This window comes from Scyliorhinus torazame, chromosome 9 (assembly GCF_047496885.1).
Source record: "Scyliorhinus torazame isolate Kashiwa2021f chromosome 9, sScyTor2.1, whole genome shotgun sequence".
NCBI classification, from domain to species: Eukaryota; Metazoa; Chordata; class Chondrichthyes; order Carcharhiniformes; family Scyliorhinidae; genus Scyliorhinus; species Scyliorhinus torazame.
In genome coordinates, this window is record NC_092715.1 from 169,684,603 (window position 1) to 169,701,542 (window position 16,940).

At 55.4% G+C, this 16,940-nt stretch overlaps 1 protein-coding gene across 1 annotated transcript in view; it reads right to left on the bottom strand.

The window, feature by feature from the left end:
• Positions 1-16,940, bottom strand: part of shc3 (SHC (Src homology 2 domain containing) transforming protein 3) — a 442,272-nt gene that overhangs the window by 64,817 nt on the left and 360,515 nt on the right. Inside the window, exon 7 of the mRNA XM_072516775.1 lies at positions 7,720-7,846. Coding sequence (XP_072372876.1) covers positions 7,720-7,846 — 127 coding nt within the window. The remainder of the gene's footprint in view (positions 1-7,719; positions 7,847-16,940) is intronic.

The window sequence follows — 16,940 nt, forward strand, 5'->3', positions numbered from 1 at the left end:
CATAAGGGGGTGCATGCATTCAAGGTCGGTGCCTATAACTCCATTTCGCACTACGTAGCCGAGGATGGCTAGGCGGTCGGTGCTAAACACGCATTTATCCTTGTTGTATGTAAGGTTAATGATTTTAGCGGTCTGGAGAAATTTTCGGGGGTTGATGTCATGGTCCTGTTGGTCATGGCCGCAGTTGGTGACATTATCGAGATATGGGAATGTTGCCCGTAAACCGTATCGGTCAACCATTTGGTCCATCTCTCGCTGGAAGACCAAGACCCCGTTAGTGACACCGAAGGGAACCCTTAAGAAGTGATAGAGCCGCCCATCTGCCTCGAAGCAGTGTATTTGCGGTCACTAGTGTGGATGGGGAGCTGGTGGTAGGCGGACTTGAGGTCCACCATGGAGAAGACCTTATAATGCGCAATCCTGTTTACCAGGTCGAATATGCGGGGGAGAGGGTACGCGTCCAGCTGCGTAAACCTGTTGATGGTCTGACTGTAGTTGATGACCATCCTATGCTTCTCCCCGGTCTTTACCACCACTACTTGAGATCTCCAGGGGCTGTTACTGGCTTCAATGACCCCTTCCCTCAGTAGCCTTTGGACCTCTGACCTAATAAAGATCTGGTCCTGGGCACTGTACCGTCTGCTCCTGGTGGCGACGGGTTTGCAATCCGGGGTGAGGTTCGCAAACAGGGAAGGTGGGTCAATCTTAAGGGTCGCGAGGCCGCAGACAGTAAGGGCCGCCGAATTGGAAGGTCAGACTTTGAAAGTTACACTGGAAGCCGAAACCCAGGAGTGTAGCCGCGCAGAGGTGGGGAAGGACGTATAGACGGAAATTTTTGAACTCCCTTCCCTGGACTGTGAGGTTTGCTGCACAAAACCCTTTATCTTCACTGAGTGTGAACCAGAAGCCAGGGAGATTTTTTGATTAATGGGGTGGATGAGGAGAGAACAGCGCCTTACCGTGTCAGGGTGTATGAAGCTCTCCGTGCTCCCAGAGTCGATTAGGCAGGACGTCTCGTGCCCGTTGATGAATACGGTCGTCGTAGCAGTTGAGAGTGTTCGAGGCCGAGACTGATCCAGAGTCACTGAGGCTAGTCGCAGCAGTTGAGAGTTCTCTTCGGGCAGTGCGTGGTCAGCCGAGCTGGGGGTCCTTGGGGTTCATCCAAGATGGCGTCTCCCATTGGTCTCACATGGCTGGGGGTGGACAAAATGGCGGCGCCCGGGGTCCGCACGTGGCCCTGGGATATGAAGATGGTGGCGGCTGCTGGCCGCACTGGGCCCGTGGTGAGGGTTGTGGTGGCGGTCCGCATTCGCTGACGGAGACCGTGGCAACCGCATGGGCCAGGCATACCCCCACGAATTGGCCCTTTTGGCCGCATCCCTTGCAGGTGGATGCGTGGGCCGGGCAGCGCTGGCGGGGGTGCTTTGCCTGCCCGCAAAAGTAGCAGCGGGCCCCTCGGGGTTGCCAGGCCGCCTTGCAGCGCAGGCCTGTGGAGGAATGGAGGGAGTCTCGGGGTCGACCGCGGAAGGGTTCCACGCTGCCCAGGGGGCTGCCGCCCGGTCGGGAACGTAAGCGCGGGCGTTCCAGGAGGCCACCTCCAGGGAGCCTGCAAGGCCCCGTGCCTCCCTAAGACCCAGGGTGGCCTTTTCTAACAGGCGCTGGTGGATTTGTGACGATAGCATACCTGCCACGAAACGTCCCGGACTAAGAGTTCCGTGTGTTCGCTCGCCGAAACTTGCGGGCAGCCACAGCTTCTGCCCAACACGTTAGAATTCCTCCAGCGATTCCCCAGGGGTTTGTCACCGTGTTGCAAGCAGGTGCCAGGCGTAGACCTGGTTTACCGGGCAAATATAGTCTCCTTTTAGCAGCTCTATTGCTGCATCGAAGTCTTCCGCTGCCTCGATAGGGGTGTAAATCTCCGGGCTCACCCTTGAGTGCAGGACGTGCAGCTTCTGCTCTCCCGTGGGTGCATTTTCAGCTGTCTCGAGATACCCTTTAAAGCACGACAGCCAGTGCTTAAAGATTGCCGCTGAGTTCACCGCGTGGGGGCTGAGTTGCAGACACACCGGCTTGATTCGGAGCTCCATCCTGTCTTCTTAAAAAACTAGCTTATTAAATTGATGCACGATCAATGACCAATAAAGTGAGGTTGTAGTCCAACTGAAGGTTTTAATAAGCTAGATGTTTCCCCCAGCAGCTCAGGTACAGAATGAAGGCTGCTGGGGCGGCACGGGTTCTTATACCCCGCCTATCAGGGCGAAGCTATCATACATTCTACCAATAGAAAGCATTCAGTTTCCACCAATGGTGCTTTAGCCTGCCAGGTACCATAATACCTATAATACCACATAACCCTCAAGATCTTCGAGCGCCGACATCTTGTCTACCCCATAGCACATGGGCACCACCAGCGTCCAGGACCCGAGCTCACCAGCCGCCCCATTACCCACCGACCGACCAAGACTCGCCTCCATGTCAATCGACCAGTCTCGTCCGCACAACCTGGCTACCGCATCGACCAGCGTTAAAATCGATGGACATGTAACCTCCTGCCTGCTGGACTCTGGATGCCCAAAAGCTTCATACACCCGGATACGGTAAGGCGCTGCTACCTTACGATACACCCCGCCAACCAAAAAATCTCCCTGGCCTCCGGATCCCATTGCATACCAATCCGGGGATACTGTACGGTCACGCTCATGGTCCAGGGCATAGAACTCAGCGGCTTCCGCCTCTACATCCTCCCTAACCTCTGCGCTGCACTAATCCTCGGCCTGGACTTCCAGTGCAACATCCAGAGCCTAACTCTTAAATTCGGCGGGCCCTTACCACCCCTTACTGTGTGCGGCCTCGCGACCCTATCGGTTGACCCACCTTCCCTCTTTGCCAATCTAACTCCAGATTGCAAACCCGTCGACACCAGGAGCAGACGGTACAGCACCCAGGACAAGACCTTCATCAGGTCCGAAGTCCAGCGGCTGCTTCGGGAAGGCATCATCGAGGCCAGCAACAGCCCCTGGAGAGCTCAAGTGGTAGTGGTGAAAACTGGGGAGAAACACCGAATGGTCGTGGACTACAGCCAGACCATCAACCGGTAAATGCAGCTTGACGCGTACCCCCTCCCACGCATATCTGACATGGTTAACCAGATTGCACAGTACTGGGTCTTCACAACGGTGGACCTGAAATCCGCTTACCACCAGCTCCCCATCCGTAAATCGGACCGTCCATACACCGCCTTCGAGGCAGATGGCCGCCTATACCACTTCCTTGGGGTCCCCTTCGGTGTCACATACAAGGTCTCGGTCTTCCAAAGGGAGATGGACCGAATGGTCGACCGGTACGGGTTGCGGGCCACCTTTCCGTACCTAGACAATGTGACCATCTGTGGCCATGATCAGCGGGACCACAAAACCAACCTTGCTAAATTTCTCCACACCGCTACTCTCCTAAACCTCACTTACAACAAGGAGAAGTGCGTGTTCAGCACAAACCGCTTGGCCATCCTCAGCTATGTGGTCCAGAACGGAGCTCTGGGGCCCGTTCCCAACCGCATGCGCCCCCTCATGGAGCTCCCCCTCCCCCACTGCCCCAAGGCCCTCAAACGCTGCCTGGGGTCCTTTTCGTACTACGCTCAGTAGGTCCCAAACAATGCGGACAAGGCTCGCCCACTCATACAGTCCACCCAGTTTCCCCTGACGGCCGAGGCCCAACAGGCCTTCGCCCGGACCAGAGCTGATATTGCCAAGGCCTCAATGCACATTGTAGATGAGACACTGCCCTTCCAAGTAGAAAGTGACGCATCAGACGTTGCCCTTGCCGCCACCCTCAACCAGGCAGGCAGGCCCGTGGCATTCTTTTCCCGCACCCTTCATGCCTCAGAAATTCGGTACTCGTCTGTCGAAAAGGAGGCCCAAGCTATCGTTGAAGCTGTGCGGCATTGGAGGCATTACCTGGTCGGCAGGACATTCACGCTCCTCACTGACCATCAATCGGTAGCCTTCATGTTCAACAACACACAGCGGGGCAAGATCAAAAATGATAAAATCTTGCGGTGGAGAATCAAGCTCTCCACCTATAATTATGAGATTATGTATCGCCCCGGCAAACTCAACGAACCTCCAGACGCCCTATCACGAGGTACATGTGCCAGCGCACAGGTAGACCGACTCCGGGCCCTGCATGACAGCCTTTGTCACCCAGGGGTCACTCGGTTGTACCACTTCATTAAGGCATGAAATCTGCCCTACTCCGTGGAGGAAGTGAGGACAATCACCAGGGACTGCCAGGTCTGTGCGGAGTGCAAGCCGCACTTCTACCGGCCGGACCGCGTGTGCCTGGTAAAGGCCTCCCACCCCTTTGAACGCCTCAGCTTGGACTTCAAAGGCCCCCTCCCTTCCACTGACCGTCACATATATTTTCTCAGTGTGATCGACGAATACTCCAGATTCCCCTTTGCCATCCCAAGCCCCGACATGACGTCTGCCACCATCATTAAAGCCCTCAACAGAATCTTCACTCTGTTTGGTTTCCCCGCCTACATTCACAGTGACAGGGGATCCTCATTCATGAGTGATGAGCTGCGTCAGTTCCTGCTTAGCAGGGGTATCGCCTCCAGAAGAACGACAAGCTATAACCCCCGGGGAAACGGACAGGTAGAAAGGGAGAATGAGAAGGAATGGAGGACCCTCCAGCTGGCCCTATGGTCCAGAAACCTCCCGGCCTCCCGCTGGCAGGAGGTCCTCCCTGATGCACTCCACTCCATTCGCTCATTACTCTGCACTGCCACGAACAATACACCCCATGAACATCTTTTTGCCTTCCCCAGGAAGTCCACATCCGGGCTGTCGCTCCCACTTGGCTCGCAGCTCCGGGAATCATGCTTCTTCGTAAGCACGTCCGACTCCACAAGGCGGACCCGTTGGTGGAGAGGGTGCACTTGCTCCACGCAAACCCCCAGTACGCCTACATGACGTTCCCCAAGGGCCGCCAGGATTCTGTCTCCCTCAGGGACCTGGCACCAGCAGGTTCCACCCCCACACCCCCTCCGCTCCGGCGCCACCCTCCCCTCTCCTGTCACTCCCAACAGCAACCCCCCCCCCCAGGACCATCCGTCCCGCCCCTGCCCACTCCCGACGATGAAGAGGATTTTGGCACGCTCCCGGAGTCACCATTGACCAGATCAGCACCAACATCGCTGACGCCACTGCATCGCTCCCAGAGGAACATCAAGGCCCCGGGCCGGCTATACCTCTGACCGGTCCACCGGACATCAAAGGATATTTGTTTGCTCAAATCTTGTAAATATTAACTCATTGTTGTATATAGTTATCCACCACCCCCGCCGGACTCAATTTTTAACAGGGGGTGAATGTGGTAAACCACTGTTGCACCTGTATTAGGTGATGTACGGTAGGACCTGTACTACAGGTTCGCCGGTAGTCCCTGCATGCTGGCTCCGCCCAGGAGATGGGGTATAAATATGCGTGTCCTCTAGCCAGCAGCTATTTCGCCAGCTGCTGTGGGAGGCCACACATCTGATAGCAATAAAGCCTCAGTTAGATTCAACTATCGTCTTTGTCCAATTGATCGTGCCTCAGTGATTGACCTTGGGAATAAGTTGCCAGCTTGAGCAGCAAATGCAAACTCATGGCAAATGTTCAAAAGGGAGCTGAATGCATTTCTGGCCTTGGCTGATACCACAGCATGTTAAATGATAGATGAGTTATTGGATAATATATTTCATGGTCACTGGAGTCACCCAGTACTTTCTTTGATCATCTTCAGAAGAGAAAGAAAAGTTTCCCAGATCTTTTTTCAGAATTGGCCTAGGTTATCTGACTGCTGGTGAATGGGGGTCACCTGCACCATGACCTTATGGGACAGGCTTGATGGACTGGCTTTTCCTGCCTGTAATTTTTCTATGTTTGCATGTAAGATTAGGATAGGTAGAAAGGAGTAAAATTAAACGTAAAATGTAGTTTTAAAAAGAACAGAGAATGAGAAAGAGCATGATTTTGCATTTTTGGTCAGGACCTCAACCCTCGTCTGATGGGTGACTCCAACTTGAAATATTAACTCTGATTCTCTTTCCAACAGATGCCGCCCGACCTGCTGAATATTTCCAGCATTTCTTATTTTTATTTCAGATTGCCAGTATCTGCAGTATTTTGCTTTCCTTACAAAAACTGCTGCATTTACAATCTCAGGTGTTCAGGCAAATGGCAGACATGAAAATATTTGAATATTGAAATTTATACTTTGCTGAAACGTGGAAAAAACTCCCCTTTCAGCTACTGGTGGATTTTCTACAAACCTCTCTGAGCAAATCCATTTCCATCATCACAAGGAATATTCGCAAATATCTGAAAAGGTTATCAAGCATCCACTTGATTGATAAGCAGCAAACCCATATAACCTATCTCTCTCTACAGTTTAATGGAACAAAGGTGATCAACAAGTAAGGAATACAACATTGTTATTTATTTTCTTAGAATGTACTTAACAATGAGTGGAATAGAATTGTCTGGGATATTATTGAGCAACTCTAAGTAATGAGTTCCCTAGATTTAATCCTTTCTTACATTAATAACATTTCTTACAAAAAACACGTTTTACAAAATGTTTAGAGGATTCAGTCTTGATTTTCAACCTTTGTTCAGCCTTAATTAACCGTCAAAAATTGGCTGAAATTTGGCTAAGATTTACATAAAATCTGGAGCACCATGGCCGATTAAATATTCCTTCTACATTTATCATCATTATGTATAGAGTTATCATGTTAAAATGATAAGTAATAGAACCTTTAGTGCTGTATACAGTCTTAGAACAATGCAATTCTTTAAATTAACATCAAACTGCAATCACAGGGTGACAGAAAGGAACGAGGAACCAGATGGTGCAGTGGAATCTTTCATCTTTGGAACTTGGATTGCAATCCAACCCTGATCCGTCGAATCATTTCATTTGCTGCTCGCTTTCCTATGTAAAATGTGGTTGGGCAATTTTGTTCCAATTCTTAGGCCAAAATCTTCCATTCTTGTTCATGGCTGGGATTTTCTGGTGCCGCTGAGATTGAATGGAGTTTTGGATGGGACGCCAAATTATTCATTCTCGCTCGCAACGGGTCCTGCTGCGGATGAGACCGAAGACTCCAAGTGACCGTGTGCCTTTAGAACCAAACTGCACTGTCACTCAGAGATGCTTCCGGATTGCTGCTGTGGGAAATAGAAAAAATATCTACAAAGTTCTCTTCTGAGGTTGGTGTCAAGTAATGTTGTTAGGATAGAGTCGATAAAACGTTCTTCCATACCTGACCTCAGAGTACTGGGTGATGACTATAGAGGGGTAATTTTCAATTTTGGTAGGAATGAAAAACCAGTCGTATTGAATAAGTTGCTCATAGACCCCATTTGATTGGACAGCTTCATCTAAATTAAAAATGATCTCCTTAGTGCCTGAAATAGAAAGAGTTCCATTCCCTAGGATTGGAATTAATTTCCCGTAGTGTGCCATTGAATGCTTATTCTCCCAATTTGGTTTCATTGCTCTTCAGTAACTATATTATTCCAGTCTTGTGACCTTCCATGCAAAATATAAATCATTGCTTCTGTTTTACAACCTGGACACTTTTTAAAGCTGCTAAAAATACAATTGCTTTTAAAATAATGAATAATATGAATGAATAATAAAATAATTGGCAATGCTATCAGTACTCACCTGTTATGAATACTAGGTATCTTAGTTGGGCACTGTAGATATTGCTTGAATCGAAGTTCAAAAGCCTGGCCTATGGTACTGATGACATCTTGAGTCAGCCCGTCACAGCATTCCAATATATGGCATGCTTTAAAAACATTAAATAACAGCTGTCATTTTTAAGCCTATGTGACTTTTTTTGAAACAACTTCAGCAGTCAAATAGGTGGATTGGCCATGATAAATTGCCCTTAGTGTCCAAGGTTGCCCTTAGTGTTGAGTGGGGTTACTGGGTTATGGGGATAGGGTGGGGTGTTGACCTTGGGTAGGGTGCTCTTTCCAAGAGCTGGTGCAGACTCGATGGGCCGAATGGCCTCCTTCTGCACTGTAAATTCTATGATAATGTTAGTTCTATGAAATCAAATATAACATTCATTCGTCTGTTACAATTATGGACTACTGCAGGTAATGTTCCCAAGTATCAAATTCATAGAAGCAGATTCACTGTGATTCATTGCACAACAATGCAATGCTGGCATTGCACTACCGCATAATTAATTATAACCCAGGCCAGACTGTATTTATAATGAAGATAGCGCCACACAGGTACATAGTCAAACTAATAATGAGTTTGTAATGATTTTGTTTTGTTCTAGAAAATTGCAGTAGTTTGACAATTTTTCCTGAAATTTGACAAATATTGTCATAGTATTCTCAGGAGAATAGTCGAACAAAGGAAAACTACTTAAAAATTCAGGTACCCTGTGTTTCAGGCTAGGCTCTGTATGGCGCTAAGGCTTTTTATGCTGGGATGGATGCAACATTGACTTCCCTTCATTATACTTCCAAGTTAATATGAAATTACTTATTTCTAAACACCATGGGCGGGATTCTCCAACCCCCCGCCGGGTCAGAGAATCGCCGGGGGGGGCGGCGTGAATCCCGCCCCGCCGCTCCGACGCCGGCTGCCGAATTCTCCGGCAGCGGTTTTCGGGCGGGGGAGGGGTTCACGCCGTGCCGGTCGGGGGCCGCTGCCAACCGCAGGCAATTCTCCGAGCCCCGATGGGCCGAGCGGCGTCCCGTTTTTGGCCAGTCCCGCCAGCATGAAATGGACATGGTCCCACACGGCAGGACCTTGCTGGTAGGCCATCTACTGGAGTCTTCTGGGGGGCGCGGGAAAATCCGGCCCTGGGGGTGGGGGCCCATGGTGGCCTGGCCCATGATCGGGTCCCACCGATCTGCGGGTGGGCCTGTGCCGTGGGGGCACTCCTTCCTTCAGCGTCAGCCTCTGTAAAGCTCCACCATGGCAGGCGTGGAGAAGAAACCCCCTGCGCATGCGCAAGAACACACCGGGGGTTCTGCGCATGTGCCAGAACATGCCGGTGGTTCTGCGCATGTGGAGACCACAGCGGCCCTTCGGCGCCAGTTGGCGCAGCGCCAACCCCTCCGGCACCAGCCTAGCCCCCGGAAGTGAGGAGGATTCCGCAACCTCCGGGTGGCCCGACGCCAGAGTGGTTTGCGCCGTTCTTGGCGCCGGCGTCGGCCATCCCGCCGATTGTGGGAGAATCCCGCCCCATAATTCCAATGATCCAATGCAGTAAAGGACTATAATAGAAATTCTATCTGTGGTTCTGGCCCCACCAATATGTTCTACCAAACATGAGCATTTGGGGCCATGACTGCAATAGGAGCAGAAGCAAGCACCAATAGCAGCATAAAAGGGGACGCTGATGTACCATGGCCATCAAAATCTCAGAGCAGCACTTTTTGAAGAAAAGGTGCCATAGGCCAGTTGGGTTAAATAATAAAGCGCTGACCGATTCTGTAGAGAAATACCGATGCTGGTCAGCCCCAAATGGAACCATTTGTTCCTGGTTGGAGCCTGCTTTTGCCAGAATGATACCTTTGCCTGCTTTTTCCTTATGGCAATGTGTCTGGCAGGTTTTCTGGGGAATCCCAGATGACATTCTCAGTCTCGCCCCACAACTTCAGCTGGGCATGTGGAAGCAGAGAAATGATTAGACCCCATCGGAATCCGCCACTGCTGGATCAGTGGGACAGAAAGTTGATGGAAACTATTTCTGGTCCAGCTAGTCCCTCCATTGTCCCTTCTTGCAATTGCATTCCAAGGACTGAAATTCTGTTTTTGGCCCAAAGAGCTTTCAGAAGTGTACAATTTTAACAATGCACTATACCTTCGCGGAAAAAAAATATTTTAATCCAGGGGTATGAAGTGGAGAAATACCAGAAAGGTCAATCTGCAGGTTGATGTATTCTAATACAATTTAAGTTATCAAAATGTTTTCATGAATGGAATGCCCTACAATTTGTAGAATGGCCACTTGTTTAGAACCTTTGGTTGTTGATTGAAGGGTGTTCATGTTGATGAAGATATTTGGGGCTATGAATCCCTCAATTGCCTCCTATGGGCAACACGATGAGCTCCTGGTCATTATTTGCAGCATTTGTCCGTGCCAGGAATTGGAGGGTGAAATCCAGGAGGCTTACCATCAGAATCAGGAATTGTTGCGTCTGTAGCTGTCAAAGACAGTCAGCAGAGTTTTGGCAGCAGATGGGCTTGGTAGATGGATAAGCCAGATGATGTTCTGGCAAAGTAAATGGTCTGTGTAGTCAGAAACTCAGCTCAAGTCAGTTGTGAACATTTTGGTTCAGGTGAAAACAGTGGCTGGAGAAGATGATTGAGTCAGGAACAAAGGAACAGAGTTTGCACAATGAGCCAAAGATGATGGCTATTGTATTCCCAATATTCAATTTAGCGTCCCGCTCTCAAACCTGAGGCCACAGTCCTGGATTAAAGGACAGCAATGATCCCATTTTCCAATATGCTTCGGAGACTTGGACAACAATGGCGATGCGGTGGCACAGTGGCTGGCACTGCTGCCCCACAGCGCCAGGGACCCTGGTTCGCTTCCAGCCTTGGGTGACTGTGTGGAGTTTACACATTCTCCCATGTCCGTGTGGGTTTCCTCCAGGTGCTCCAGTTTCCTCACACAGTCCAAAAATGTAAAGTTAGGTGGATTAGCAATGCTAAATTGCCCATAGTGTAGGTAGGTGGGGTTATGGGGCTAGGGAGGGGGCGTAGGTCTAGGTGGAGTGCTGTTTTGGAGGGTCTGTGCAGACTCGATGGGCTGAATGGCCTCCAAATGGCCTCCTTCTGCCCTTTAGGGATTCCACGGAATCTAGAGTAAGCACCTCAAAGCACTGGAGAAGCATCAACAGTACTTTGCAAGCTTCTCCAAATCTTGTGGAAAGAAAGGGGTACAACAGCAACATCGTCTCAAAGCCAGCATGCCAGGCATTAAGGTGCTAATCACTGAAAACCAACTTTGCTGGACAGGACATGCTATTCGTATGCTTGACACCAGGGGCGAAATTCTCCGTTACCGGCGGAAAGTCCGCCGATCGGCGCAAATCCGACTTGCGTCACGTCGGAAAAATGGGTCGATAGTCTCCGGCCCGAAATGGGCTAGCAGCGATGTAACGGGATCCGCGCTTGCGCAGTGGTTCACGCCGTGCAGCGTCATACGCGCCGCACGGCGTGACGGCTCATAAGGCCGCGCTGCTCCCCCCCACCCGACCGGAACACCCGACCGCAACACCCGACTGGATGGCTGGCCGCCGCTCAGCCCCGAGATTCGAGTCACGCGATGTGGAGGCGCTCCTGGACGCGGTGGAGCAGAGGAGGGACGCCCTGTAACCCGGGCACGGCCGCAGAGTTGCCCCACGCCACAGCCGGCGTCTGTGGAGGGAAGTGGCAGAGGCTGTCACCGCTGTGGCCCTGACACCACGGACAGGCACCCAGTGCCACAAGATGGTGAACGACCTCGTCAGAGCAGGCAGGGTGAGCCTCCCATATCCCCCCTTCACCCATATCCCCTCCTCCCCCATATCCCCCCTCCCCCATATCCCCCTCCCCCATATCCCCCCTCCCCATATCCCCCCCTCCCCCATATCCCCCCTCCCCCATATCCCCCTCCCCCATATCCCCCTCCCCCATATCCCCCTCCCCCATATCCCCCCTCCCCCATATCCCCCCTTCCCCATATCCCCAAGTGAATCCAGCCCTAACCTTAACCTCTGCAATGCACGCGCAACCGATGGCGTGCATTCATATACCTGCCTAACAGTGTTGCCTTTTACCCCTGCCACCACCCCCCCCCCCCACAGGAGAAGCGCGCACACAACAATAGGGAGCATGTGAGGACTGGAGGAGGCCCCGCTGATGAGAGGCCACTGACCGTACATGAGGAAAGGGCCCTGGAACTGGCTGGCGGACCTGAGGACCGGGAGGTTGCTGATGCAGAGGTCGGGGGCGTAGTAGCAAGTGAGCCACCGACAGCCCGTCCCCATATCCCCCCTCCCCTATATCCCCCTCCCCCGTATCGCCTGATCACTGCCTGATATCTAACCATGCATGCCTCATTGTGTATCGCAGGACCAAACGTCCAGGCACCCATCCCCGCAGATGCAGACCGCCCGCAGGATGCCCCTCGGAGGCCACGGGAGACGGAGAGACCCGGACCCTCCGGCATGCGACGCCCGCAGGATGCCCCTCGCACACCACGGGAGACGGAGAGACCCGCACCCTCCGGCATGCGACGCCCGCAGGATGCCCCTCGGAGGCCACGGGAGACAGAGAGACCCGGACCCTCCGGCATGCGACGCCCGCAGGATGCCCCTCGCACACCACGGGAGACGGAGAGACCCGCACACTCCGGCATGCGACGCCCGCAGGATGCCCCTCGCACACCACGGGAGACGGAGAGACCTGGAGCAACAGGGAGACGACACCCCCGTCACGTGCGGGAGCGACCACCCAGCGATGAGGGGGGCAGCCACAGGCCCCCGTTACATCCGAGCCAAGACACCACTACCCAGGACACCACTACCCGGGACACCACTACCCGGGACAGCACTGCCCAGGACACCCCTACCCGGGACAGCATTACCCAGGAAGACGAAATACCGGACAGTGACTCAGAGTGGATGGGTGGAGACGAACCCCCACCCCAAAGTGCCATGGACTCAGAGTGGGACGAAGAGCACGACACAACGCCACTGCTGTCACCAACACCCTCCACCATCGCAGAAACACTCACCTTGTTTGGGCACTTTAGTGATGAGGCGTCTGGTACACTCACTGGTGCGCACAACACAGCCGTCCCGGTACAGCGGGTGGAGGTAGGAGCAGCAGAGGGGCCGGGCGGTCGGAGGGCAGCCCAGCCCAAGCGAACATCTGCCGCCCAGATGGATCCCGGGTTCCTGGAGTTACCACACCCACACAGAGATCCGATGCAACCACCGACCCGGAGACAAGCGAAGAGGGTGACGGGCGGCTTGCGGCGGCTGCGGTCGCAGGTGGAGGAGTCCACCCGCGTCCAGGAGCTGGAAGTGGTGCCGGTCATGCGTGCCACCCAGGCCGACACCGCACGGGTGGCGTCCGCGGTGGAGGCAATGGGTGCGACGGTGTCAGGCATGGGGAACGGTTTGCGAGGCCTGGGGCTTTCCGTGCAGGCGGCGTCTGTGGCCCAGGAAATGGCTGCCCTCTCACAGGAGGCCATGAGCCAGTGCCAGCGCCAGATGGCAGAGGCGCTCAACGCCATAGCCCAGTCTCAGCAGGCCATGGCCCAGTCTCAGCAGGCCATGGCCCAGTCTCTGCAGGCCATGGCCCAGTCTCAGCAGGCCATGGCCCAGTCTCTGCAGGCCATGGCCCAGTCTCTGCAGGCCATCGCTGAGGGCATCGGCGCCAGTGGCCATGTGCGAGCCGGCGTCGCACTGTCACAGACAGGGTTTGCCAACCCCCTGGGCTCCATGGCTGCAAACCTGCAGACCCCTGTCGATACCAGCACGGGCCTCCAGGACTGGCAGCGCCAGATGTCGGGGGGGCGTCGGATGGCCAGTCCGTTCGCATCCCCCACCCATGTAGAGGCCTGGGGGCCGTCGGGCACCCCGAGGGAGGAGGAGGTGGTGTGGTCCGTCCCGGCTCCCTCTGTAGGGGAGGTCCCGGTACACCGCGACACCTCGGACTCCCCCCCCTTCCGTCCCAGGTGCATCGGGTGGGCAACGGGCAGGACAGGCTGGCAGCTCGCCATCCCAGTCGCCCGGGCCGCAGCCTGGCCCATCTAGACCAGGACGCCCCAGGAAACGGCCGCCAAAGGGATCCACTGTCAGATGGCAGGAATCACAGGAGTCCACCTCCAGTTCTGCTGTACCGTCTGGGGAACCACGTAGACGTAGTCAAAGGGCCCGTAAGGCCAAACAATTAGACACTGAGTAAGTTGGCACGGTTGCAGGGCACAGATGAGTTTTAGGGGCTAGGGCACGTGCATGAACTCCTTTGGTTATTAAAGTCAATGTTACACCTACAGAAGCTGCCTTTGTGCTCTGTCCAAAGTGTGCGGGCGTGTCATGTACGTTGAGCGCAAGTGTGTGTGTGAGGGGTGGTCTTACTTCAGCCCCAGGTGAGTCTGCCCCCTTCCCCCTGGGCCGCCATCAACATCCCCCGGGCAGAGGACGGGACCGTGCGCTGCAGTGTCACAGCCGCATGCAGGGATGGTCCGGGTGGATGGTGGTACTGGGGCCATGGGTCAGACATAGTCCAACGATGTGGAGCCAGGAGCTCACCGCAGGGCGGGTTGTCATCATCCTCCATGGCCTGCGATAGACACGCGTCCACCCGCAACTGTGTGAGCCCGGCCCGTTGTGCCGCAGGTGGATCGGCAATGGGTGGGGGGGGGGGGTGGGGGGGGGGGGTGTGCATGCGGGTGGGGTGGGTGGGGTTGGGGAGGGGGGTGAGGGTGCTGGGTGGATGGATGGGTGGGGGGTGTGGGTGGTCGGCTGTTGCCATGGTGTGCGGTCTGTGGCCATACTACCCGATTCCCACGCCCATCTAGTCAGTGAAGCGGGCGTCTATCAGTCTGTCCCGTGCCCGCTGGGCCAGCCGGTAACGGTGGACAGCCACCCGCCTGTGTCTACCCCGTCTGCCCTGACCATTACCCCCATCCCCCTCATCTGGGGAGGACTGCGCCTCTTCCTGCTGCTCCTCCACTCCGCCCTCCTCTGCCTGCGGCACATCGCCCCTCTGTTGGGCTATGTTGTGCAGGACGCAGCACACCACAATGATGCGGCCGACCCTATCTGACCGATACTGGAGGGCGCCCCCAGAGAGGTCCAGGCACCTGAAACGCATCTTCAGCACGCCAAAGCACCTCTCGATCACTCCCCTTGTCGCTACATGGGCATCATTGTAGCGGTTCTCCGCCTCATTGCGTGGCCTCCGTACAGGCGCCATCAGCCACGATCGCAATGGGTAGCCCCTGTCGCCCAGCAACCAGCCCCTCAGCCGGGGATGGCGTCCCTCGTACATGCCGGGGATGGATGACCGCGACAACACGAATGAGTCGTGTACACTGCCTGGGTGACGGGCGCAGACGTGCAGGATCATCATGCGGTGGTCGCAGACCACCTGTACGTTCATCGAATAGGTACCCTTCCTATTAGTGAACACGGCCCTGTTATCTGCAGGTGGCCGCACGGCGACGTGCATCCCATCGATCGCGCCCTGGACCATGGGGAACCCGGCCACGGCAGAGAAGCCCACGGCCCGGGCATCTTGGCTGGCCCAGTCCACGGGGAAGCGGATGTAGCGGTGCGCCATGGCATATAGGGCATCTGTCACTGCCCGGATGCACCAGTGCACCAATGTCTGCGATATGCCTGACAGGTCCCCACTCGGCGCCTGGAATGACCCCGTTGCATAAAAGTTCAGGGCCACCGTAACCTTGACGGACACGGGGAGAGGGTGTCCCCCGCCAGTGCCACGTGGTGACAGGTGTGCCAGCAGGTGGCAGATGTGTGCCACGGTTTCCCGGCTCATCCGGAGTCTCCTCCTGCATTCCCGGTCCGTGAGGTCCTGGTATGACTGCCTGGGCCGGTACACACGGGGCGCCCTCGGGTGCCTCCGTTGCCGTGGGGCCGCGACGTCCTCCTCCCCCTCCTCGTCCTGTCGGTCGGGTGTCCCTCCAGCCTGGGCGGCTGCCGCCTGCCCCTCTGCAGCAGCCTGCGCCGCCTCTCTGGCACGCTCCTCCTCCTCCTCCTCATCCAGGGCAACATAGACATGAGCGGCTGCCACCACGGCGGCCAGCATCGCTGGATGATCTGAAAACATGACGGCCTGGTGGGGGAGGGGAACGACGACATGTCATCATTGCCCATATCCCCTCCTCCCCCCAGCCAGGTGGCATGGACCGCATGGGTCCAACTGTTGGAGGCTGGCACCTGGCCAGGTGGACCAACTCACTTGCCCTCCCATCCCCCTCCCCAGCAGGGACCCCCCCCCCCCCCGCAACCTCCACCCCGGCACGGACACCCCCATCCCCCTCCCCGGCACGGATCCCCCCCCAACCTCCACCCCGGCACGGACACCCCCCCCCCAACCTCCACCCCGGCACGGACCCCACCCCCAACCTCCACCCCGGCACGGACACCCCAACCCCCTCCCCGGCACGGACCCCCCCCCAACCTCCACCCCGGCACGGACACCCCCATCCCCCTCCCCGGCACGGACCCCCCCCAACCTCCACCCTGGCACGGACCACACCCCCCCCAACCTCCACCCCGGCACAGTCCTTATTAACGGACACCCCCATCCCCCTCCCCGGCACGGACCCCCTCCCGGCACTCCCCCGGAGCCCAGCCTACTCTAACCACCCACCCCCCCCCGCCGCACACACACACACACAACCCGAGACACACCTCTCCTCACGCATTCAGACTGCGGCCACGCCATCGCCTGCCCAGAGCCAACCCCCCAGGCCGTCACTCACCTCCACGTTGGTCGGCGTGAACCTGGAGCACAGGGTCACGCCGATGAAAAGGAGGTTTAATTTACGTCGACGTGAACGGTCATCACGTCGACGGGACTTCGGCCCATCCGGAAGGGAGAATATCGGCAGGCCGAAAATCGGCTGCCTTGCGCAGACCCGTGACATTCTCCGCAGCAGCGGCGCCATTAACGCCCCGCCGACATATCTCCCTTCGGAGACTTCGGCAACCGGCGGGGGCGGGATTCACGGCGGCCAACGGCCATTCTGCAGCAACTGTTGTACTCAGAGCTCTGACATGGCTGGTGACTCCCAGGATGCAGCCAAATACTTTAGGGATATCCTCACAGCATCTCTGAGGAGAGCAAATATCCATGCCGACTCATGAGAATCCCTGGTC